The sequence below is a fragment of the Pteronotus mesoamericanus genome, unplaced genomic scaffold (genome assembly GCF_021234165.1).
Source record: "Pteronotus mesoamericanus isolate MK-2021 breed Mesoamerican mustached bat unplaced genomic scaffold, CSHL_Meso_final contig_214, whole genome shotgun sequence".
In the NCBI taxonomy this organism is placed as follows: Eukaryota; Metazoa; Chordata; class Mammalia; order Chiroptera; family Mormoopidae; genus Pteronotus; species Pteronotus mesoamericanus.
The window spans coordinates 4,176,714-4,201,768 of NW_026555089.1; the positions used below are offsets into that span (position 1 = coordinate 4,176,714).

The 25,055-nt window shown below is 55.0% G+C and overlaps 2 protein-coding genes across 2 annotated transcripts; one reads left to right on the plus strand and one right to left on the minus strand.

Moving 5' to 3' along the window:
• Positions 1 to 711: 711 nt before the first annotated feature.
• Positions 712 to 8,371, plus strand: ZDHHC24 (zinc finger DHHC-type containing 24). The gene is made up of 3 exons (XM_054570840.1): positions 712 to 1,015; positions 2,122 to 2,399; positions 5,567 to 8,371. Exons 1-3 carry the CDS (start codon positions 735 to 737, stop codon positions 5,860 to 5,862), a joined length of 855 nt encoding a protein of 284 aa, XP_054426815.1. The 5' UTR covers positions 712 to 734; the 3' UTR covers positions 5,863 to 8,371.
• A 1,163-nt stretch (positions 8,372 to 9,534) lies between these two features.
• BBS1 (Bardet-Biedl syndrome 1) lies at positions 9,535 to 24,845 on the minus strand. The gene is made up of 17 exons (XM_054570832.1): positions 24,789 to 24,845; positions 24,391 to 24,467; positions 24,239 to 24,273; positions 21,540 to 21,812; positions 21,380 to 21,426; positions 21,201 to 21,239; positions 21,013 to 21,085; positions 20,331 to 20,462; positions 19,468 to 19,574; positions 18,025 to 18,145; positions 17,702 to 17,860; positions 16,559 to 16,628; positions 15,963 to 16,121; positions 13,408 to 13,541; positions 12,275 to 12,409; positions 11,752 to 11,838; positions 9,535 to 11,514 (listed from the first exon to the last, which is right to left on the minus strand). The coding sequence occupies exons 1-17, from the start codon at positions 24,833 to 24,835 to the stop codon at positions 11,428 to 11,430; spliced, it is 1,782 nt and encodes a 593-aa protein (XP_054426807.1). The 5' UTR covers positions 24,836 to 24,845; the 3' UTR covers positions 9,535 to 11,427.
• Between the last annotated feature and the right edge of the window lie 210 nt (positions 24,846 to 25,055).

The following is a 25,055-nucleotide window of genomic DNA, read 5'->3' on the forward strand; positions in this document are numbered from 1 at the left end:
GGGGCGCTGGCGTGGATCCCGTGACGGAGATCCGGGGTTCGCGTTCCGGCTCTGCCGCTTGGGTGCTGTGTGACCTTGGGAAAGCCACAGGCCCTCTCTGAGTCTGTTTTCTCATGTGTACAATGGAGATGATAATAGTGGCTATAGACCGCTCTAAAAGCTGCCCTTTGGGCCTGTTCTGACCCTCTTCCTGAGAGGTGCTGGTGGGAAACAGGGAGCCCTATCCCCATTTCACAGTCAGGAACACCAAGGCGCGGAGATGTTTTTAAAGGTTTTCTGGGGTGGTAAAGGGAGACACTCGAACATGGGGAGGGGCTACAGGCCAGCTGGATAGGCCGATGGAGAGCTATTAATATCGGGGCGGCTGGGGTCGAGGGGGAATGTGCTGAGCCGGGAAACCCCGACGCCACCGAGGGTGCAACTCAATCCCGCAGGCACACAGGATAGCCAGGCTGGGCTTCTGCGGGAGGGGAGGGGCCTCGGTGGGTGGGCGCGGCCATAACGGCGCTGCCCTACTGGGCTCAAGCGCCAACAGGACTCCAAGCGTCTCCGGGGCTCTTTCGGCCATCCAATCACATCTCCGTATCTGCAGTATGCTCCGCGTGACTCTAAACTCTCACAGCACCCCCTTTCAGAGCTCCCATTGGTTGTGGTAGACTTCCGTCTGATACTATCCCCGCCCCAATACGGAAGCGGCGGGGTACCCGGGATCCGACAGCGGGTGGGTCCGGGCCATGGGGCTGCCCTGGGCGGTGGGGAGCACGGAGGGAGCGCCCGTGCGGCTGCCCCTCGTGCTCACCGCGTTGTGGGCCGCGGCGGTGGGTCTGGAGCTGGCCTACGTGTTGGTGCTGGGTCCCGGGCCGCCCCCGCTGGGACCCCTGGCCCGGGCCTTACAGCTGGCGCTGGCCGCCTTTCAGCTGCTTAACCTACTGGGCAACGTGGGGCTCTTCCTGCGCTCGGACCCCAGCATCCGGGGCGTGATGCTGGCCGGCCGCGGTCTGGGCCAGGGCTGGGCGTGAGTGGGGCGTGAATGGGGCGCGGGATCCGGCGGGGAAGCGGGAACCTTGGACAGGGGTAAGGGCCCTAGCTCATGAAAATGTTAGAACTAGATTCCTATAGGATCCGCTTGTTAGAACCGGAGAGAACTCCTTTAGAACCTGGGATGGGAGAGCCAGAAGGAGTATCATTCACTTACAAATGTTTACTGAGTACCTACTCTGTGCAAGGTACTGTTCCAGGTACAATAGGTACAATGAAACAGGTTCCTGACCTCCTGGAGCTGATTTCAGTGGAGGAAGGAGCAGATGATAAACTATCGGCAAAATAAATAAGCAAGTTACATAGGATGTTAGAAAATGGTGGTGGTAAGGAAACAAAAAAGAGGGCAGGGTAAGAGGGGTGCAAGTTGCAGTTTTAAATAGGGTGGTCGAGGTGGGCCTCATTGTGACGGCGGCATTTAAACAAAGACTTGAAGGAGGTGGGGAGTTAGCCATGTGGGAATTTGGGAGAAGAGTGTTCCAGGCATAGGAAACAGACAACATAAAAGCTCTGAGGCCGTTATATGCTTAGCATGTCCCAGGAACAGCAAGAAGGCCAGCGTGGCTAAAGTGGAGCAAGAGACGGGGAGAGAAGTTAAACATGTAACGGCGAAGTAGGACATCGAAGGCTTTGCTATTTACTAGAAGTGAGGTGGAGAGCCACTGGAGGGTTTGCACAGAAGAGGGACATGACTTAGATTTTTAAGGATCAGTCTAGTTGTGGGGGTGCGACTACCTTAGGAGGGGACAAAGCTGGAATCAGGAAGACCAGGCAAAAGGTTGTTGCGATTATCCAGAGGAATCCACGGTGCCTTGGGCCAAAAGGTGACTGGAGGAAGTGAGAAGCTTGTTCCTGGATGTTAGAGGCCAGAGAAAGGCCTTAGGACTAAGGATATCAGAGCTGGAAGTGACCTGCAGAGCTAGGACTGGAAGGGCCTGGGAGGTGGTGTTCAGCCTGCATTTACCTATGAAGAACCTGAGGCTTAGTGAGGCCAGCCTCTGCCTCCCCAGGACGGGCTCCCAGGCAGGAGACCGGGCTCTGAGGGCTGCCTGGAAAACTGACCCTGTGGTTCTTTCCTTGCAGTTACTGCTACCAGTGCCAGAGCCAGGTGCCGCCACGCAGCGGGCACTGCTCCGCCTGCCGCATCTGCATCCTGCGTCGGGACCACCACTGCCGTCTGCTGGGCCGCTGCGTGGGCTTTCGCAACTACCGGGCCTTCCTGTGCCTGCTGCTCCATGCCGCGGGTGTCCTGCTCCACGTCTCTGTGCTGCTGGGCCCCGCCCTGGCAGCCCTGCTGCGAGCCCACTCAGCCGTCCACACCGCCACCCTCCTCCTGCTGCCCTGGCTCATGCTGCTCACAGGTGGGAGCCTGCGAGGCCTCCACAGAGAGGCAGAGGCCCTAATAGTGGGACATTCTGGTGGGAAATGGGACTTCCGGCCGGTTCTCCTGGCCATACCCTGGGGACCCAGTCCCAGTGTCATTTATGGGGGATGAGGTACTCAGCTGGGGATGCAGCATGGTCAGGTACGGTTCCTGAACATAGGTGCAGAGATCTGACTGGCAGAACTAGGGAAGGGCTTCGGGGGCACTGGCAGAGGAGGAAGGACTAGAGGAAGGTCGCTGCGGGGAGCACCCTATGGGCGGCCGTTCTAAGCGAGGGCTGGATGTTGGGCAGGGAGCAGCGAAGGCAACTGGTGGGGATTGTAAGAATTAAGGCTAGGACGGCAGGTTAGGACTGGATGCTGCAGGTCATGAATGCCGGCGTGAGGAGGCGGCCCTTACTTGACTGGACAGTGGGGAGCCAGTGAAAGTTACAGGCAAGCGAAGAGCCAGTCTTTGGAAGTTGGGAGGGAAGACTTGGATCAGGAGGCTGATGGAGAGGCTAGGTCTAGATGACACATTTATTCCTGTTTCCTCTGCCACCACCCAAGATTAAGAGCCCCACTGGTGTTTTACACTCTTTGCTTTGTTCCCCACAAAATGCCCTGGGCTTTCTCTCCCCTGACTCCTCCCTCCTGACCTCTCCACCCACTGTGACCTCTGTGACCTTGTCCCGCACTGACTAAACTCCCGGACCATTCTGAGCAGTGGCTGGGTCTCCTCATCACATCCAAGCCCAGCTCTGTCCCAAGGACCCCCGCCCTGCAGCCCCGGCAGGGGCGGCCTCAGGAGGCCGCGTGGGGTTGTCACTGTCTTCCTTCGCCCACGCTGGCTTCCTGAGCAGCCCCCCCTTGATGGTGCCCTGCTTCCAGGGAGCCTCAAGCCCTGAAGCCACACTCCCTGCACCCCACCTCCCTGCGGTCCTGTCACTGAGACTTGGGCTCCCGCTCCCAGCCTCCCTCTCAGCCCTGGGCCCTGTTGAAATCACGGTGTCTGAAAGTCTGTCAAACGACCTATTCAGTGCCTCACTTGCTCAGCTTCTTCACCTCCTCCTCCCTGTTACTTCCTTCCCCTACTCCCATACCCACATCTCAGACTTTGTCAGAATTAAGGACGCTGTCACCTCCCAAAGCGCCATCGGCTGCCCCCTCTCGGCTCCCACCATCTCTTCTTTTGTCCACCTGTCACTCTTCCGCTCCGCCGGCCCTGCTGGCCGCTGACCCTCCCCTTTCTGCCGTCAGTACCTCCCCACCTTCGCCGCCCCGTGCCCAGTTCGGAGCCCTCCTTCTCACCATTCTGCCAACATCTCAAACCACTTTGCCCCATCTTCCCCTCACTGTGCCTTCCTGGCTTCTCTGTGTCACAGAGAGCGGAGAGGCGCCACAGGTGCGTGATATTTCATGGCAGGTTGGTACAGGCCACTGACATCAGCAAGCCCTCCGCTGTGCCTGGCTGTCCTAGCCTCTCATAAGCCTGCCCCCCTTCATGACTGCGGCCCAAACCTTCCGAATTGCCTGTCTTCTAAGGGCCCAGCTTTGGAAAATCTATCACAGAGAAGACAAGGCATCAGCTGGTACATCCGAGCTCTGTCCACAGAGCTCTAAGCCAGGCCGACTGGCCCCCAGCTTCTCCTCGGAGGCCTCACGCTGTGGGTGGCCTTTCCTCCTGCCTCCCCAGGCTCCCTCTGCTGGCTGCCTCCGTCCCCGACCACTCCCCGCCCCCCCAACCCTTTCTTTCCCCCACATCCTCCTCTAGCTCTTGCCCCCGGCTCTTCTCTCAGTAGCCAACCTTCTCCAAGGACTTGCCAGGGCTCATGGCTGCTTTCCCTCGCCCCCCACGCATTCCTCCCCCTGCTCCAAACTGGCTTCTGCCCCCACTGCCCCTCCGAGGCACGGTCCCAGGCCTCTGTCTCCACAAAAGCCAGGAGACCCTTTCGAGTTTTCTTGCCCCATGAGACCTTTCAGCCTCATAAAACTGCTGACCTCTAACTTCCTTGGAGGGCTGTCTATCTTTGGTCACAGAGGGCATGTACTTGGACTTCCTCCTTTCGGGTTTTCCTTTCTCTTCTTATCTGGCTCCTAAGGGCCTGCTTTCCTGGTGCTGAGGTCGAGGCACCGTTCTCATCTCTCTCTACCTGCACTGGCTGTGTACCAACTCCCCGTAGATCCGTCCAGGCTGGGCTTCTCTCCTGAGCTTCCAGAACCATCCACTCGTCTCTCAGGCAGCTCTCCGATCAGGACCTTCAAATAGAATGTTTTCTCCCTTCTTCACATAGCAAATACCTCCTTAACCCTCAGGCACCACCCAAATCATTACTTCATCAAAAGAGATGAGGTCCGCTTCCGTAAGCCTTAATAAGTTTGCAGGGCATTTCCTTTCACAGGCTCTTTGTTGGAGTAAAATTTACGTAATACGAAATGCATCCTTTTAACTGTTTCCAAGTGCACAATTCAGTGGCATTTTGTACTTACAATGTTGTGCAACCACCACCACTAATTCCGGAATGTTCTCACCGCCCCAAGCAGCAGCCCATAGGTACCCATTAAGCAGTCACTCCCCATTCCTCCCAAATCCCCCCGCCCCTGGCAACCACTAAACTACTCTGTGGATTTGCCTATATGGGCTATTTCATATAAATGGCATCATATGACATGTGACCTTTCGTGTCTGGCTTCTTTCCCTGAGCATAATGTTTCTTGGCATCTTGTAGTTCTTAGTTCAGCAGATACGTTCCCTGCTGCAGGCCGGGATGGTCTAAGACTCTACTTTGCCAGTATAACACACAGCACAGCTGTGAGTAACTGAGAAGGGATCTCACGGATGTTTGTGAGCTCCCCGAGGTCAGAGGGGCCATCCACCGCGCACATTCGCAGTGCCTGGCACCGCATCCAGCACGTGGGGGGTGCTCCCAAGTTTGTGATGCGTGAGTGAAAGTTGTCTGTAAGGTGGGGGGCTGCGTCTGCCCGGGTCACTGGTGTTCCCATCCCCTGCCGCAGGGTCCTGCCAGGGAGCAGGGACTCCGAGTTTGCTGGGGAGGGATGAGCCCTGTTTCGTGGTGGGCAGCCAGGGTGGAGGGCAGGCCGGAGCTGGGCTTTGGGGGACTGGGCCCGATGCTGCCCCCTGACGCGCTCTGCTCTCTCCTCGCAGGCCGAGTGTCTCTGGCGCAGTTCGCCCTGGCTTTCGTGACTGACACGTGCGTGGCGGGTGCGCTGTTGTGCGGGGCCGGCCTGCTCTTCCATGGGATGCTGCTGCTCCGGGGCCAGACCACCTGGGAGTGGGCTCGGGGCCAGCACTCTTACGACCTGGGCCCCTGCCACAACCTGCAGGCGGCCCTGGGGCCCCGCTGGATTCTGGTCTGGCTCTGGCCCTTCTTGGCCTCCCCATTGCCGGGGGATGGGATCACCTTCCAGACCACAGCTGATGTGGGACCCGTGGCTTCCTGACTCCAGGAAGAGCCAGAGCTGAACAGAGAGGGGAGAGCGAGAGGGGGGCTCATAACGCATTTCAGGCCCACCCCCAGCCTCAGGAGGGGAGGCAGGCTGGTACTCAATGCCTGCTTATGGCAACTCGAGCCCCATCCTTGGCCTTGCCCCTGCCCGGCTCGGACTCCGAGTATCCGGGGCTTAGGCCCTGCAATTCTGCCTCTGTCAGTGGCCACCAAATGCAGTGGAGGGTCTGGCAAGAGGCTGGTCTGGCAGCCTCGCTGCCCCCTTGCCAGGTTAATAAAGTGCCCACTTGGTTCTTGGACTCCCTCCATCTTTGTGGGTTTCTGGTCCCTTACAGTTGCCTGGCTGCTGTTTCACGTTCCTTTGGTTATCACGCCTGGGAATGACAGAATGCCCGAGCCTGTGAGGGGCCGGGGCTCTGCCTCCTGTGGCCTCGGCGGGTAGGTGTAGGGGCACCTGCAGGCGGCATGTAGTGACCCAGGGTATGGGAATGTAAAATTCTTCCCCAGGTTCAGTGCTTTATAGTTAGAAGCAGTTCCCCACAACAATTTCACTGAACCTCTCTCCAGCTAACCCGGTCCTGACCCAGTCTACTGGGCAGCAATTACGCAGGTAAAAAACGTAAAGCTATGAGAGTCAATGTGGTAAGGTCGCGGGGTAGTAAACGGAGGAGCCAGGGTTTGAACCCGGACTGTTGTGCTTTCACCTTCACCCCTGCACAGCTGAGCGGGGACAGTGGGACAGTCAAGGCAGAGAAGTTAGGTGCGGTGTTGAGTGTCTGTTCAGGAGCTACTTGTTAAACAATTTTATTTAAATATAGTAACTAGAGTTAAATGTGGTAGGTTTTAGCACATTGTCTGTATCCTCTTAAAATCTAAGATGGTAGTAAAGAGAAAAAGATGTAAGTTTACAAGAAGAAAATAGGAGGGAGACAGCGGTAAACCAAAGAGCCTGCCTCATGTACTCTCTTAGCAGAGAAGCAGAAGCTGTACTCCCAGAGGGAGGGAGCCGAGAGGCAGCCACATTGCCCCCGGAACTCTGGGGAGGCTCAGGAATCCCACCAGCACCTCGGAAGGCAAGGTTTGCGGCTGAGGCAGGAGGGGCCAATCCGAAGTCTAGGATGCCCCTCCCCCCAGTACCCACCCCACCTCTCACAGTCCAGCAGCTACCAGTCTGGGGTGAAGGAGGGGGCTATGTGAAGCAGCTTTGGGTCTCAGGAGCACTGGGGAAAGCAGGGATGAGAAGCAGGACAAAAACTGGGGTTCAGCAAAAGTCTACAGATGTTGCTCGGGTGCGGGTCTTCCAGTGACGTGGAAGGCTTGCTGGCCAAGAACCTCAGAGAAGTGCCCCTTCTGGCAGGCCCTGCACGTGCCCACGAAGGTTTCAGCTGCTGGGACTTTGGTTTTTCCAAAGGGCACGTACTATCACTATTGTGTGACTGTACAGCACGTGGTTGCCTGGCACTCCGCGCGGTACACGAGCGTTGGCAGGCCGCCTCTCTGCTCCTTTGCTTTACCACCCCACCCCCAAAGATCTTGTTTTTTATTAAAAAGGAGATGCAAGAAAATACTTATAAAATAAAGAGAAACAACACCCTCCCACCCCCATTTAAGAAATGGGTGCCATTTCCTGGGATCTCCCTGTTGTGCCCCTCCCTGGCAGGGGACACATTGCTGTCTTAGTCATTCCCTGGCTTTGCTTTGTAATTTCATTACATGTTTGTATTGGTTTTGCATGTTTTTGAATTTTATATAAATGGAATCACACTGTGTTTTTCCTTCTGTGACTTGCTTTTTCACGCAATAGGATGTTTCTTAGATTTGTCCAAATTATTGTGTGCAGCTATGAGACGTTCCTTCTTGCTGTATAGTGACCCTCTGAATATGCCACAACTTATTTTCTATTTTGTCCTGCCGGTCACTTTATCTATCCCTGTGTATGGTCCCCTAAGATCTAGTCTTGGTCCTTGCACTTCAGTATAGGTTTTGGAATCAGCTTGTCAAGTTTCACCAGCAGAAACACCTTTGAGATTGTGAATGGAACCCACTGAGTCTACTGATCATTTTGGGGAAAATCGACCTCTACATGAAATTAAATTTTCTAGTTAATTCCATTTTGGTCTGAGAGCAGACATTGCATGGTTTCTATTCTATTAAGTTTGCTAAGGTGCATTCGATGGCTCAGAATGTGATCTAGCTTGGTACATGTTCCATGTGAGCTTCAGAAAAATGTGTATTCTGCCGCTGTTGAAGTAGCCTACAGATGTCAGTTATATCCAGTCGGCTGATGGTGCTGAGCTCAACTACGTCCTTAAATACCATAATTAAAGATTGAAGAGAGAACAAAAAGAGTTGAGAATTAAAATAGCCTTTTAATCAGCTTAACAATAATTCACAACCTTTGGACCAACTAAAATAGCATTTTAGAAACAACTTCAGAGAAGAGCTGAAAGAAAACATCTCTCAAAAAATAGAACAAAAGACAATATGAGAGAAGAGAGAAAATCAGAGCATCCATCCTGTTCTCTCTGGATTTACCAGACACTGGGTTTCATCAGAAATCCAGAGAGAACAGAGACAATGGGACAGCACTTTCTGGAAGCGAAGGACACACACCCCCACCCACAGTGCGACATAACAACACACAGTAAGGTGTGTCCTGACATTTCAGAACCTCCGAGAGGTGGTCAGGCACAAAAATAGCATGGAGCTTCTCAACAGCATTACCAACAATAAAAACAGGAGAGCACTGCTTAAAAGTGATTTTCTTTCATGAAAATGATTTTCAACTTCAAATTTTTTGGCCCAAACTATCACATATATGTATGCATTGAATAAAGAAAATTCAGACAAACAATGCCTTAAAGACGTTAACTCTAGTACTTTTTAAAGAAGGTCCCTGTGGAAACGCTTGACGAAGTGAGGGGTAACAGAACGACGGAGGAGGAAGCCACGGGCCGGGAACCAGGGCCTGGGCCAGCACGCGGCGGCGCGGAGCCCGGGGAGGGCCCTGCGGCAGGGAGGGAGGCCAGTGTCCAGAGAAGGAGGGACCGTCGGCCCGGGTGGGGGGAGAATAGCAACTGGTACACACAGAAAACTAAGCGAATGAGAAAAACAGGCTCATTATTCCATGAAAAATAACAAGTACCTCCAAAGTAATCTAATTACAGCCCAATTCTTGGCTTGCAGTGATGGCCTTTCAGGTAGTCCTACAAACCGTAATGCAAACAGCTCCGAGTTACCCAAGAACGAGAGGAAAGGGAGGGACAGGCTGCTGTCACAGAGCCGCTGCCTCATCCCTTACAACAGGGAGCCAACAGGCAGCCCGTGAGACTGCTAGGTCAGGTGAGGCGAGGCTGAGCATGTTACAGAAACACGTTGCGACAACGGGAGACGACGAGCAGGGGAACAGCACTGGGGACCGGGGAGAGGCTCTTCTTACAAACTTACTCCATGGTACTAGGTAGGTAGGGAGTTTTAGATATATATTTTTTGTAAAGGACCCCACCTCTCCTCATCCTTAACATGCACTTTTTCCCGGGGCCCTGACTGGTGAGGGCACTGGGCCCTGTCCCTGTCCCTGGTCTCGTTCGCTTTGTGCACAGTCCGCTGCACCGCAGCTCGTGTGTTTAGCAACAGCACATGGCACGTGCCGCACAAACTCCCAGTAGGTGCTGGGCACAGGAGCGGATTCTTGGCGCTCATCACAGCCGTGCGCAGGACCCAGAGCCACGTTTTCGTTCCTAGTTTACCCAATTCATCATGTGACTGGGGTGAAAGGGAGCATAAGGTCATGGGGCTCAACTTTCCAACCCCGGGTGGTGACAGCCCAGCCCCAGTGACACAGCTCCAGGGATGAGGAGCTCACACCGTCCAGGGCAGGCCCCTCCTGCCTGGGAAGCTCTCAGAAAGCCCTTCCCGCGAAGTCCAAGTCTCTCTGAGTGACACTGCCTCTACCTGTCCTTCATTTCCAGGTCACACCTCCTGCTGGTTCCAGCTGAGCCTCACCCAGTGGGTCTATGTCCGCCAGTGGCTGGACCATAAGGGGAGGGGGAGGGGCTCTTTTTTGGTTTAGACACTTTGTTTTTCTTAACATGGCCCCAGAGTGCATTCCTGGGGGGACGGGGTGGCTGTGGGCTGTTACCCAGGCCCTCGCTGGGCCTTGGGCTCAGAGGCTGCTGTCTGGCCGTGGTAGTCAGCCCGGGCCCTTGGCCTCCAGGGCAGAAGCTCTGCAGCTACTCCTGTCCAGTGCCCCTTTCTGGAGACGACTCCCCACCTCCTCTAGAGGGGCCTCTAGAGGCTCGCAGGGTGTGAGTGCCAAATCTGGTCTAACCGCCCCACTTTACACATGGGGAGACTGAAGTCCCCAGGGATTTGGTTACTTCCCGCAAGCCTGAGCTGTTGCCACACACCAGGCTGCTCCTGGCCGGAGAGGGGAAGCTACAGGTCGTCCGGGAGCAGGGCTCCTGGCTCGCAGGAGGCCCACCAGGGTGCTGTGAGGTGGGCCAGGCAGACTGGCCGCAGCTGTGGGGCTCTGGCCCTTGTAGCCTAACCAGGTGCCTTGACTGGTCTTCGGCCTCCCTCAGGCCTCTGGTCCGTACCTTTCCAGCTAATTCCCTCCCACCAGAGCCACTGCCAGGTGAACTTTGCACTCACACGACTGCTCTGGGCTCCAGGGTGTAGAAGCGCATCTTGGCTGGCAGTTCTGGGCTTCTGCCTCCTGTGCCACCTCCCCTGGGCCTCAGAAATGTTCCTGCTGTGCTCCCTCACACGCTGCCTGTCTAGCTGAGCCTTCCTCTCCCAGAGGCCCATTTGGGCCCCAAGCACCCCAGTCGGCATCAGTGGCTGTGTGGCCTTCGGGAGCCTGGCAGGGGCTGGGGTCACTAGCTCCCTGCACAGGCGCCCTATGCCCTCGTCAGAGCCTCGCAGGCCTGAGACTTGGAGCCCAATATTTCAGAAAAGCCCCGTGTGGTAAGGCAGCTGTTCTCTGGGCCCCCTGAATAGGAAGAAGAGCCCCTCCTCAGCTCATGAGGGGAGATCAGAGCATGTGTTTTGCTTGCAAGCTGAACTGGCAGCAGCCAAGCCTCTGGAACCTTGGGGAGCAGCAAGTGCTCAGTCTCACCCCAGAAAAGCCCTGACTGTCCCAGGTCAGGCCCTGGCCAACTCCGGCCTGGGCTGGCAGCAACGAGCGACAGGAGAGCGGCAAAGGAGAAGGCTGGGCCTCTGCCCCTCGTCTCACCTTGACCGCTTCGGAGCGCTTCCTCTGGACCAGGGTGTGGCTTCTGGAGGAAGGTGGGGAGCACAGAGTGGCAGGAGCCAGCGGGCCAACGCCTGCCTCCTCCTGAGAAGAGAGGAGCTGGACCTCCTGGGTACGTGCTGACCTGCTGTGTCACCCCACGGTTGAGGTGGTGAGAAAGGGGCGCTCAGGAGGGCAGAGGGAAGCTGTGGCCCCCGCCCCCTGCTGTGCAGGGAGTGGTCCTGGGCCACTGACTTGCCCAGCTCGTGGAAGGGGCTGGATCTTCCTGGTCCTGATTCGGAAGGGGCTTTAACAGCAGCCCGGGGGTCAGGCAGCTGCCAGCCCCTCGCTCACAGGCATGTTGATGTGGACGCTCAGCAGGGGTGCACTCTGGCCTTCTCGAAGCACCAGCACCTGCGGAGGAAGCGCCCATGGCAGCAGGGGTGTGCACCCAGGGGCCCCTGCCCCCTGCAAAGGCCAAGCCTGGCCTGGTGGGCGCGGGCCCTAAGGACAGGCCACCAGGGCTCTGCCACACGGGACGGGGAGGCCTGTACTGTGCAGGCACCCACCCTGACTGGCCTGGGAGCCCCTGGGGGCCTTGTCCACACTCGCTCCCACTGTCCCCCCCCAGCAGCACCAATGGCGGCCCACCTTGATGACGTCTGAGATGCCCTTGTCACTGAGACTCTCCACAAAGGTCTCCAGGGGGTAGCTGAGCCCGGGCACCAGCAAGGGGATCTAAGTTCAGGGACAAAGAGGTTAAGAAATGGGCTCTCATGCCAGGAGAGCCAGGCTCTTCATTCCGCGGAAGGCTCTCCTTGAGGCGGAGATGGGCCCCCACAGCCGCTGCAGGAGTGGCTGTGAAGCAGGGCGGCTCTGGGACCCCCCCGCCGCCCCCCGCACGGAGAGGCTCTGGCGAGAGGCACAGCAGGAACATGGACGCGGCTCCTCTCCGGGCTCTTGCTGTGCGGCTCTGAGGCCTCTCGCAGGCTGGGAGGAAGGCCGTTGAGGCGGCTCTTGGGTGCTCTCCCAGAGGCCCTACTGTGTCCCAGCCCGCCCTGCGGCTGCGGCCACCTGCCAGCCCTCTCCCCCGCCTGGTGGAGGCTCTGTGGGCATCTGATCAGCACCCACCCTGCCCCTCTCACCCCATGTCCCAGGGAGGCGGGTCAAGCACCTTGAAGAAGGCCCGGGGCAGGGCATAGAGCGCCTCGTCGTACAGGAAGCAGGCCAGCAGCCCCAGCAGGGGGCGGGCTGTCGAGGTGTTCTGCAGGTGCAGTGTGAGCTTGAAGGTGGGGCCCAGGCCCTGAACCTGTGGACACAGTGGACTGGGTGGAGAAAGCCCTTCGGACCTAGAGGCCTTGAAAATACGATGTGCCCCGGCCTTGCCTGCCTGCTTCCTCCTCAGTGTCCTCGAGCCACTTTCCTCCAGCTGTTCTAACACATTGTCCCTCTGCTCCTCAGAAACCAGAGGAGCCCAGAAGGTTGGCTCCAGTGGGTACGGGGATCAGCAAAGGTCCAGGGAGGGGAAGGGGCTTGTTAGAAGCCACTTGGCGAGTTGGTCAGAGGCAGAGCTCGCCTCGGGACACAGGCCCCAACTCCGACCTGCGCCCTGACTGTGGCCCTTGCCCGCTCCCCAGGGCCTGGCCCATCTCCCCTCTCCTCCTACAGTGGCCACAATGATTTTATTTTCCTCCCTCTTACCCTCAGCTGTTCTGTAGCTTCTTCCTCTATATCTATATACTTTCTTTAGGGAAAGAGAAATCAGAAACCCAGTTGGGACAGACGGCACACCTCAGGGACCCTTTTAGAAGTGCTTGGAGCCCTGAAGACCTTGAGGCCACTTGTGTCTGAGTGTGGGGGCTCCTCGGCCCGACCCCTGGGCCTGGGCAAGCCTCAGGATGGCCCCTCCCCTACCGGGCGGCCCTAACACCTCGGTGCCCATGGAGAGCTGAAATGGACAGCCTTCTCCCGTGTCACAGGTTCCTGGGAGGGAAAGTCCCAAGGTGACTACTTGTGCTCCCTGCCCCAAGCCCGAGGGCTTGTCTGAGGCACAGATGGAATGAGGGGGCTGGAGCGTGGCTGCCTGTGTGGCCAGCCTTGGGGAGGGGGTAGCGCAGGAGAGGGAAGGGGCGCATATGCTCACGAAGGAGGATGTGAAGCTTGCGCCTGGGCCCGTGGGAAGGAGGGAAGGGGGCACAGGACCTAATTGGCTTGGAATTGGCTCTGGGGCTGAAAGGTTCCCAGCCACCGCTGACCTCTGCCCCTCTGGCCCTGAGGATGCAGACCCTGCCACCCCACCCCGCTCACCACAGCGTGTAGCTTGAGTGGCTCCCGGGCTGTGGCAGACACAGGGCTCAGGCTGGACTCGAGGGCCTGCACGTAGGCGCGGGCGGCCCGGAGGCGCAGCAGGTAGAGGTCGGTTTGGAAGGTTCGGTGCATGGCTGAGGAGAGACACAAAGAGCTGACGCTGGAGGTGGGGAGGCGAGGCAGGGTGGGGGGCAGGGGGCAGGGAGTACGTACAAGAGGAACGTACACTGGGGTGGGGCTGCAGAGGCTGGGAATGTCGGGAAAGGAGAGCCGAGGCCCAACAGCCCAGCCTTCTGATGACCTGGATGGATGCTGGATCACTCCCTGCTTCCCCCTCCTGGTTCCCCTACCACCTGGCTGCCAGCACAACCTCAGCGTCCTTTGCTGGCTCCTCCCATTCCACCACAGGACTGGTGCTTCCTCAAGTCTTGCCCTTGGTCCTCTTCTCCCTCGAGTCTTCCTCCCCCGGACAATCCATGCCCATGCCCTTCCCCAGCCATGACCACCCCGACGAGGAACAATGGGAGCTTCTGACTGCAGGGGCTCGCGGCTGCTGGGTCCTCAGTGCCCACCTCAGGGCCTGGCCGGTGTCCCTACTTGATACGGCATCACCAGCCGCTCAACCCCAGGACAGCCTCCTGCTTACAACTGCCTATGGGTCGCCTGCACGTGGACGTGCCATCGCCTCCTCAGGTTCTGCACTGGAAACCAAGCTCGCCTCCCTGCCTCCAGCAGGTGTGCCACCATCCAATCTCCAGACTCACCCCTCACATCTGACTGTCTGTCAGGGTCGGTGGCTCATCCTCAAAGTTGTCTCCAAGCAATGCCTGCCCTGCTCCTGTGGGCGTGCCTTTCCAGACTTAGCACCTGGCTCTGCCAGTCTGTCCTTGACTTCACATATGAGGTGCTTTTTGCCATCCAGAAATTGTATGTCTTTATGTTATCCCAGCTATTATCCTTTCCTTTTCCTATAATACATTTACTGTTTATTTTCAATTTACCCAGAATTATTTTTGTGTTTGGTATGAGGTAGAGCTCTACATTTTTTTTTCCTGGAAGCAAGTTGTCCTAATTACATTTTGTGGACAGTCTCTGCTTCCCCACTAACTTGAAACAACACCTTTAACCTACACTGACTTCCACATAGACAAGGGTCTGTTTCTGGGCTTCCTAAACATGCCCTTGGTCTCTGTTGATTCCCATGTCAATTGCACAGCTGGGAATTCCCACAGCTTCACAGTTCGTTCCAGTGATGGGCTAAGTCCCCTCATTCTTATTTCCCCAGAATTTATGAGATTTACTGTTAAAACCAATTGGTCAAGTCCTCAAAGCAAATCCCAGTGGAACTGAATTGTCACTTTCTTCTGTTTCTTGAGTAATTTTAGAGGCTGTTAATTAATCCACAGCATTATGGCATTAGGTCTTGCTACGCTGCAACTTGGCAAATCTCATCATTTCAGGTGGCCTTTTATGTTCTTCAGATAAGTTTTATAATTTCTTTTATTAGACTTTGTATGTCTTCTTGTGAAGTTTATTTCTAGTGATTTCCTTGCTATTGTGAACGAAGACTTTCCATTGTATTTACTAACTGGTTATTGCTGGTATACACGAGAGCTACTGATTTTTGCATATTTTACATTTGGTAACCGTAGAGAACTTCCTAATTATTTCTCCGATATCTCAATTGCTTTTCTTGGGTTCTTTAGGCTATACCAGGCTGTTAGTTATTTTCTTTATCCTCGAATTCACTTTTAAACAGCAAGCAAGATCCCTTTTTAAGACAGAGCTGATTGAGTTACTATATTTTTCTGCTTCACATCTTTCCCAGCTCCCACTACCCAGATTAAACAGAGACATCTTAGCTTTGCGTCCCAGGCCCTTCCAAAGCCGGTTCTGACCTGCCTTCGCAGGCGCCCCCTGGCCACTCGGCCTCGCTGTGCTGTGCCCACAGCTCCACGGCCGATGCTGCTGGCACCCGGGGGGCCCCGCGCCCCTACCTAACTCCCCCGAAGTCGCCCTTCCCTGTCCCTCTGGCTGGTGGACTTGTAACCACCTTCAGGGTGAAGTCCAGCGTCACCCTCCTCTGAAGCCTTCCCAGTCTCCCAGGCAGGCTTACTCCTGTGCCTCGGTGGCCCTCTGCAGAGGCCTTTCCCCCAGCTGTCACGCCGCACGGAGTTACCCCAACAGACTGAACTCCTCAGGTGGGTGCCTGGCCCGGGCCTGACATTCACAGGTGTGGGATGAATAAATAAGCAGGAAAAACTGAACAGGAAAAGGACGGACCCTGGTCAAACTCGACTTCTTTCACAAGGATTCCTGGATCTAAACACTTCTCTGAGTCCCAAGGGCTCTTGCCCTGGTGCACAGCACCTTCCACCTGAGGCACAGTTGTCTGCAGGCAGGGTGTGCCTCCTCGGCTGTCCCAGGACGACCAGAGGCGCCAGACCTGCCCCCTTTGCCCAGGCCTCCTCCGCTCAGGCCCCCGGGCAGCATCCACCCTGCTCCTGCTGCCTCAGGGCGGCGGGGGAAGGGCGGGAATCTGGCCTGAGTCTCACCGGTGCCGGCCTCCCGCTCTCGCAGTGTCTGGTCCACATAAAGCCGGGTCTTTCGGGGCACATTGAGTTTCGTGGCCTGGGCCGGTGGCGGGCCCACCTCACCTCCCCCCTCCGCAAACACGGCTGTGCGCTTCAGGATCTTGATAATCAGTCCACCGCCTAGGGAAATGGACAGACAGACACAGATTTGTCCTCCCCAGTTACACCCGACATGCCAATCTTTCTTCCACCGTCTGCCTCATGCAGACCCACGGCTGTACATGTCTGTCCTGCGGCCCAGACTCCGAATTTCTGGAAGGAATGAAGTTTGTCTAAATCGTCTCCCACCACTAGCTCACTCACTCGTTTCACAGCTCTTTGTTGAGCGCTGTGACGGCCCTGGCGCTGCGGCAGGCGCCGGGGACACCGCACGGCCTGCAGACGCCCAGAGGTCATGATGTCACACTGCTGAGCTGCCCCCGGTGTCTGCCAGCCTTGCTTCCCACACCCAGGCCCTCCCGAGCCTCGAGCCTCCCGGCCGCCCCGCTCCGCCCCAGGGCTTGGCCCGCCCCCGTCGCCCCCGACGGAAAGCCCTCGCCAGGCCCGGCTCCTCTCACCTCGTGTGGTCATGACGAGGGTGTTATCTTCCCGCCCGTAGCGGCCAAAGCAAAGGCTGGTCACTGCTTCCTACAAGGGAGACGCTAGAGTTTATTTGGGAAAACGTCTTGGAGAAGACGGCACAACCTGGGGGTGGGGGGACCCCAGATACGACTAATGGGTGAGACGCCCAGCGAGGACGTGGGCAACGCTGTCTCTGGCCTATCGCCTCTCTCTCTAACCTCCCTTCCGGCCTCGCTGCCACGGCCACAGTTCCAGGTTAAACATCACTGGGCTTTTGGGGTCGGCTTCCCAACAGGCCTCCCGGCCTAGTGGTTCTCCCCAGTGTGTCCGTCACACAGCTGCCTTTGCTGCCTTTCAAAAGCGCAAACATGACAGTGCCGATTCTCTTCTAGGAAACCTCCAATGAATGGCTTTTGTCCTCCCTGTGCCCTTTCCACGTCTGATTCTAACCTGACTTTCCTGTCAGTTCTCCGCTCTTAACCCTCTCCCAGCCCACATGCCGCCTCCGCTCACGGCAGCCGCTTTCAAATCTACTGTGACATAGGGCCCTTTATACGTCCGTACATGAAAGTCTCACACGTTGCTGGTTGTGATCCATTAAATTGATTTAATGACTCACAATTTAGTGGTTGAAAAACTCTGGTCCAAGCTCATCAAATGACCTGGATTCCTTACTCAAGAACCCTCATGCCTCAGCCTTCTCTCATGCTGTTCCCTGTCTGGAATGCTGTTCCTCCATTTATCCACTGGGCAAACTGCTTTGGGGTCCGGCTGAATTACCACTTGCCCTATGAAGTGTCTGGTAAGTTCCATTCCCATTTACCCACCATCCGTGACTCAGGCTGCTCTGTGCTTTTTCAGCACCTTGCTTCTGTCTGCCTTGTATTTGAATTAGCTGTGTCTCTGGCTGGCTGTCACCTTGGATATCAAGATCCCCGAAGGCAAGCATTTCGTCATCACTTTATCCCGCCCCAATACAAGGAGTTGGGCACGTGAGGTGCTCGGCAAACATTTTTGAACAAATGTTCAAAACGCATTTGTCTGTGAAGTACATTAAGTCAGGGCGGCAGATGGTGTGGAATCAGGAGGCAGCCAGGCAGCCCTAGGGGTGGGCGTGGGACAAGGCCTCAGCGGCTCACCGGGGTGCAGATGACATCGAGCAGGGCCTTGTCACGGTAAATGCGGACCTCTCCATTGGCTAGCCCAGCCATGACGGCCTGCAGGCCCCGAGAGCGCTGCTCCATGAGGTTCATGGTCAGGATGGCCGCGGGCATCTGCACTGTCCACAGCTTCTTACCCTGGGAGGGAACAGCCAAGTGTCTGCAGGGGCCCCGGGGGTTAGGATGGAAAGAGGGGTGGCTGGAATTGCTGGGAAGGGGACGCCGGAAGGGCTCGCCTGCTAAGGGCGACCTGGGAGACACAGGTGGAGGGGTGGGGGGTGGCTCTTGCCCGAAGGCCTCACCTTGTGGGTGAAGCCATGCAGGCTATCTTGGGTGCTGCCCACCACCAGGACCTTGTGGACCCGGACGAGCCCCACAGGCTGGGCGCTCAGCTCGATGCAGTACTTGGGGCACTTGGAGTCTCTGCGGAGTAAAGACAGGCTCTCCCAGCCCAGAGAAACCCTCTCCCTCCCTGACAGACCCCCCTCTTTCTAAGCCCCACAGACCATCCTTGGCCCCAGAGCACATGACCATGGTGTTATTTTCACCTGTGCCACTTAACAGCTGCATGACCCAGCAGAACATGCAGTGTCCCTCCGCCTTCAGCACAGTGCTCTGTGTGGTCACCTGGCAGCTAACAGCTTACAGTGAGTGCGACCAGAAGTGCTAGTGGACTTAGGCATCTGCAAAGCTTATCCGAGGAGCACGGGACACCGCTCTGTGTCAGTGCGCTGTTCCCGTCTCCCAGCCTCGGATCTTAGTTCTCTTACCCAGAAAGTAAGGGGAGTTCCTGCCTGCCAATCTCAGGCTGTGGCCCACTGTTGTTCATCACCAAGTCTAGGCCAGCGTCACATCCCAACTCATGGGCCACCTGAGAGTCTCCCACTGGTGTCTGGGCCTCCTGCCAATCTACACTCCACCCAGCAAAGACTCTTAAAAATGTAAATGGATCATGTCATTCTTCTGATTAAAATCCCATAGTACTGCACTTCAGACAGGATCCAAAATGTTTACCACGTCCTAACGGGTCCTGCGCGGGCCAGCCTCTCTCCACGTCGCCTTTGTGCACCCTCCTCGGGGCCCTCCACGCTGGAGCAGCACATGCCAGCGTCTCCCCCCTTGAGCTGGCTTAAGTTCTCTCTGCCTACAACCCTCTTTCTGTGCTTTCTGAGTAACTGGCTCCTTCTCCGCCTTCAAGTCATGGGCACAGACAGGCATTTGCTGATCACCCCGCGCTATTATTTTTTCCCATGGAGCCTGCATTTTTCCCTCCACTGCGCACATCCAATTTGCAAAGTTATGTTGGTTTGTTGACTTTAATATCTGTTTCCCGTGAGGGCAGGAACTATGTTTATTTTCTTCCTCAAACCTTATACAATGCTTAAGTTAGGTGCTCAGAAACATTTCTGAATTAAAAAATGGATGTTGTAAGGAATATCAAACTACTGCACTGGGAAGGGTCACATTGCTATAAAGCAATGTAATGATTATAAGAGTATATTTATTTCTTGCATCTTCTGACTGCATTGCTCAGGTGGTACAGCCACCCAGCCCAGTCTCTCGCTTCGCCAGCCCCCGCCACACAAGCCTCCAGATCCCCCCTGTGCTCCTGGGTTCAGCCTATGTGAACTTCTCAGCTCTTTCCATTTCTAAATTCCAGCCCAAAGTCCCCTGCTCATCTTGCAAACCCCTGAAACCACCAGGTATCTGAGATGTTCCTTCTGGCCCTGGAGACGTGTAGCTACCTTCTCAGGATATAGACGTGCCCATTGCGGCAGGCAGCGGCGAGCCGGAACTCTACATCGAACTGGCCGGAAACCTCCAGGAAGACGGGGACACTGGGCAGGCTCATCTGCAAAGGAGAGGCGCAAACATCCCAATTTCTCTGGAGCCTCTCTCCTTCCCTACGCGAAGGAACCTGCTCCTTCAAGTTGGTTCTTTGTCTGAAGTCCCAACCTCCTCACTTATACCCTGCTGGTCAGTTTAAACTCGTACAGATTTTCCAGGGGGAAACTCAGCAACATGTAGCAAATGCCTTTGACTAAATTATGCCACTTCTAGGGATGTATCCTAAGGAAATATCTAGGTATGCATGACAAGACGTTTGGGCAAGAAAGCCTGCTGCTGTGGTGCTAATAATAGTGGACACTTAAGACAATTTAAACATATAATAGGTGACAGAGTAAATAAATTATGGCACATCTATATACTGGACACTGTGTGGCCTTTGAAAAGGTAGATGTGGTTTTATACAGATGTGGAAAGACACTGGTGACTACTGCTACATGAAAAGAGCAAGTTACATGATCCTGTACCACAAGGCCATTTTTGTAAAAAAAAAAAAAAGTGTGTGTGTGCATTTGTGTATATGGTAATCTGTGTGTAAATATGAAAATGTCAGAAAAGACATATGATGAAACCTTAATAGTAGATCTCTGTGGGCAGTGGGATTTATGCATATATATTTTTTCCTTCATGCTTATGCATATTTTCTAATTTTTCGCCAGTGAACACGCATTACCAAGGGCTGGGTGCAGGAGATGTGGGGGAACAGAGGGGCGGAACGCAGCCTGGGCCGGGCGTGCCCGGTGCCAGGCCCCACGCTGACCTTGGCCAAAACGGTGAAGGCTTCCGGGTCCAGCACCAGGAGCTCCTTGCTCTCAGTGCCCAGCACCAGGCAGGACACGGCATCCTCATCAGCCAGGTTTCTCTTTAAGGTGGTCATGGCGGTGATGACGGTCTGCAGGTGGACCCCAGGGGTCACCCGAGGGCCCCCACACACCATTCCCCCCAGACGTCCCAGGACACCATAGGAAGAAAAAGGGTAAAGCCAGAGGAAGAGAAGCGGAGACGCGAAAGAACATTTATAGACAAAGATGTTTATTGCAAAAATCTAACTTTCTTTAAAAAAAAAAAAAAAAAAAGGATGGTCTAAGTCAATTATGAACTATCCCTATGATCCTAAATCATGCAGCCATTTAAAAAAAAAAAAAATCACATTTTAAAAGAAGATTCATGCCCTGGCTGGTGTGGCTCAGTGGACTGAGTGTCAGCCTGTGAACCAAACAGTCACCCGTTCGATTCCCAGTCAGGGCACAGGCCTGGGTTGCAGGTCAGGTCCTCAGTTCGGGGTGTGCAAGAGGCAACCAATCAATGTATGTGTCACACATCGATGCTTCTCTCTCTCTCTTTACCTCCCTTCCCCTCTCTCTAAAAATAAATAAAATCGAAAAAACTTGTTTTGAAATTACCTATATTTTTTATAGGGAAATAAAGAGGAGGGGCATCACCTGACGTTTGAGGATCTTGGACTTGTGCTGGCTCACAAATGCCTCCATGTCACTCCGCTCCAGCTGCAGAAACCTGGCCAAGAGAGAACGGGCACCTGCCTGCCCTGTGCCTGGGCCCTCTGAGGCCACTCCCAGCCCCTCCCTCCCCCTGGAGCTTCCGGAGCCTCGGCTCTCCAGAGGGCCCTTACCTGAGCGACTGCACAGACAGAGGCACCTCTGCCTTCTCCCTGCAAGGAGAGGGGCGATCGTGGCAGGTGCGGCTGAGGAACAGGGCCCTGGGGTCACACCGGGAGCCCTGGGATGAAAGAGTGGGGCAGGTGGCAAGGGGGGCGGGGTGAGGCATCTGAAGGGGAAGGTGGGCTCTCACCGGATGCCTTCCAGCATCTCCTTCAGGGTCGAGGGGTCGATCCGGTCCTGTGACAGCATGGGAAGAAGGTAATGCCCGTGAGCTCCAGAGCCAGGCAGAGACAAGGATGAGCCCGTGGCTGCCATCTTGCCTTCTTGTTCCCATCCCCCACATCACTTACCTCCTTGGCCTGGTTCCAGAGATCACATTCCAGGGTGTTTAAAGGCAACTGGGGCAGGGTGAACTTGAAGTAGGGCCTGAGATTCTTGTACACGTAAACACAAGGGCCCGAAGCCAGTGCCAGAGCCGGTGTCCGGGGCTCGTGCTGATCCATGAGGAAGGTGGCAGCAGCGGCTGGTAGTGCAGGTAGTGGGCTTTCGGTCAGTACTCTGGGTCCTTTGAGCACCTTCAGACGGGACTGCCGCCCACTTGGGCCAAGGTCCCCCACCACCAGCTGTAGAGAGAGGCTGCCTTATTCCAGGTTCAGGGTCTAAAGACCTTTCCCCTGGCCTCCTTCTTGGGCTCAGCCTTTTTGCTGGTGCACATTCACTCACTCCCGCACCGGGGTCCATGGGGGGAGGAGGGCGATGACAAACACTTAGTGTAAGGCTTGTGAGCTCTGTGACCTTGGGAAAGTTGCTTAAACTTCCTGAGCTTCATTTTCCCCACCAGACAGATGGAAATATCTCCTTTGTGACACTTATAGTGAAAACCAACTGAGTACTGAACCCCAGAGCCTGGAGAGTGCTAGCGAGGAGGCAGCGGCAGCTGATGCGCTCACTGTCCGTTCAGGAAGCATTTCCTCAGGGCCTGCTCCACGACCGGCACTGTGCTAGACACTGGGACAGCGGCCGAGGCCAGTGGGGCGCTGAAACTCACACCTGGGCTTCTGCAGCCTGACTTGCAAATGGGAGCAGAGCTAAGGAAGCAGAAGCAAGCACGCAGAGCAGAATGTGCTCTGGGGACGCAGGGACAGGACAGAGCTCCGCAGTCTCTGTTTGTCACCCTCCAACCCATCCTCCAGGCCACTGCGGCTGCCGTGCAAGCCCCTTCTCCTGACCGAGGCCTTCCAGGCCCTCTGCTCTGGCTCCCAGCTTGTTTCCCATTACCTTCCCACCCATGCTTCGCTCTAGCCAGGACGGGGGCTGCCACAGAACGCGTGGGTTCTGAGCATGCACAGGGCACCAGTGCCCACACCAGGAACTTCATTTAATCCTCCCAGCAGCCTCTGAGGTAGGTACTGTTAGCAGTGCCATTCCACAAACGAGGAAGCTGTGCCTTAGCGATGTTAGCAAAAGTCACACAGCTAGTGAGTGGCAGAGCTGGGACTGGAACTTAGGTCCAACCGACTCCAGAGCCAGTGGTCTTAACTACTATTTTACACCGGCCTCAACTTTCTAACTCCAAATTTACTCTTTCCAAATGCGCTGTGAACTTCCGAGCCTCTGTGCCTCATGTCTGGTTGCCTTTCCCCGCTTCTCTTCGGTGCTTTCTTGAGGTACCTCATTCATCCTTCAACACCTACTTCACATGTTGCTGCCTCCTGGTGCCTCCAGGTAGACTCCATTATTCTCTCGCTGGTGCTCCCGTAATACTTTCCATTTCTATTTTAGCATCCATTCATTTACCCCAGAAATATTATCAAGTACCTAATTTGTGCCAAGCACTCGGCTAGACGCTGGGAAACAGTAAACAAACTAGCCATTAAAAAGGTTATCACACCAAAGCGTTCAACATTTCACATTAGTTAGTGGGTCTGATTTTTCTACGCTTCACTGCTGTAAACCCATCACCAAGCACACACGAGGTGTTCAGTCAGTATCACGGATGAATTAAGGATGCTGTCCCTATCTCCTCCCCGCTGTTCGCTGACTCATTTCTGAGTTCACTGTCTGCTTGATAACCGACACACAGTAGGAGGTCACGATGTTTGTTGAATCGCCGAGTGCTTTACAGATAGGAATTTGGAAGCAAAGGCACCAAATTCTACTGCATTCTCCATGAGGGTACGATCCCAGGGCTACATTCTACATTTTAGCTGCTCACCTAATACGCCCATTGTGGGTTCACTGCCCAAGGTGAAGGTTGCGCTATAGTGGAACAAACACGTAACTTGGAAACTGACAAACCCAGGTCTGCCACTTTTTACAAACTCAGTAAACTTAGCCTATCTGTCTCTATTTTCCCATTAACAAAGTGGGGATCAATAATATCTGTGTATGTGAAAATGCTTCAAAGAGGGTCTAGTCCAGAAATGGATATTCGATATATGTTGACTTCCTTTCTTAAGCCCAATACATTTTTCCAACATTTGTTTAAAAACTGTGCCTTTAAAAATTTTATGTCTTTATTTACATTTATCTTTATATTTGTTTAATCCTTTTTATTATGGAAAATTTTTAGGCATATACAAATGTAGAGAGATTTGTATAATAAACCCCCAAATACCCATCTTCCGGCTTCAACAATTATCTGCGCATGGCTAATCTTCAAATCTACACTCTCTTGATAAACATAAACATCACTTCAAGCCCCTTCTACTTCCCCTCCAGATTCAAACACCTGGCATCCAACCAAAAGATGTGCCTGCCCTTCCAGCAAAGAATTATGTCAAGTTAACAAAATTAAGTTTTGTCTTAATAAAATCCCCAGCAACAACTTCTGCTTTACTTTCTGCAGTTTGTATTATGAAATCTATGGATTCTCTTCACCCATAAAGATCTTGATCTTTATCCACATAAAGGTAAAATTTAACACTAAATGTGCTTTTTTAAGAGTACTCATGAATTCCAGAGTACGCTCACTTCTTTGGAGCCATCAAGAAACCTCAACTCCCGTATTTCTCCCCCAATTCGCTTTCCGCTGGAGTGCTACGCTTACCTTGTACTCCCCGTCCCCATGCAAATCTGCCAGCGCTGGAAAACACAAAAGGGCCATAAGCCAGGGTCTCCGAATCCCAGAGGCTTCACTACAGAACTGCACCTGCCTCCTCCACCTCCCCAGCCCCGAGAGTCCAGGTCCCACAGACTCACCCAGGCAGGCGGAAAAGGTGTGGATGTTGGCCATGGGGTCGTAGTGCGCATCCAGCCATTTCGAACTGGCCTCATTGCTGGGAGAGGATGGAAAAAGAGTTGGGGAATGAGTACCAAGGCGAGGGAAGAAAACTTTGAGGAAGCTGGTCTCTGAGAGGGAGGTGTGTGTGTGGAGTTCTGCACTGGGGTTTAGAACATCTGGGTCCAAGTCCAGGCTCCACCAGGGAGTAGTGACCTCGACATCTCCGCCCCTGCCTGAGCCTGTTTCCCTATTTGATCTCTAAGAGCCCTTCAAGGAAAGCCAGAGCTTTTCAAGACCCGCAGGAGCCCAAATCTCGGGAACCAGGACACCCTCTTCACATTTGTAGGAAAGGAGGCCTCGGAGACCCGGCCTTCACCTCTCAGCTTTGCCGCTGTCGGAATCCGACGAAGGCGCGGCTGCCATCTTTGCAGGCGTCGCCCTGGCAACCGGCTCGGGCCTGCAGCCGTGCAACACCCAAGAGCTCCGGGTTTCAGAAAGCCCGCGTATAAAGGTTCCCGGCGCAGCTTTCCCGCCGGGCCCTGAGAAGCCGCCTTGCAGGATGTGCTGGCTTCTTCCGGCCGAAGCGCCGTTCCCTCATTCCAGCTCATGTGATTTGTCTTTGCTCCTTCCCAACCACAGCATC

Coding starts and splice junctions, on each gene's coding strand:
- ZDHHC24 (XM_054570840.1), top strand. CDS start 735: ATGGGGCTGCCCTGGGCGGTGGGGAGCACGGAGGGAGCGCCCGTGCGG. Junction 1,016..2,121: donor GGTCTGGGCCAGGGCTGGGC/GTGAGTGGGGCG, acceptor CTTTCCTTGCAG/TTACTGCTACCAGTGCCAGA. Junction 2,400..5,566: donor CTGGCTCATGCTGCTCACAG/GTGGGAGCCTGC, acceptor CTCTCCTCGCAG/GCCGAGTGTCTCTGGCGCAG.
- BBS1 (XM_054570832.1), bottom strand. CDS start 24,835: ATGGCAGCCGCGCCTTCGTCGGATTCCGACAGCGGCAAAGCTGAGAG. Junction 24,468..24,788: donor GACAGCGGCAAAGCTGAGAG/GTGAAGGCCGGG, acceptor ATCCTCTCCCAG/CAATGAGGCCAGTTCGAAAT. Junction 21,427..21,539: donor TCTGGAACCAGGCCAAGGAG/GTAAGTGATGTG, acceptor ATGCTGTCACAG/GACCGGATCGACCCCTCGAC.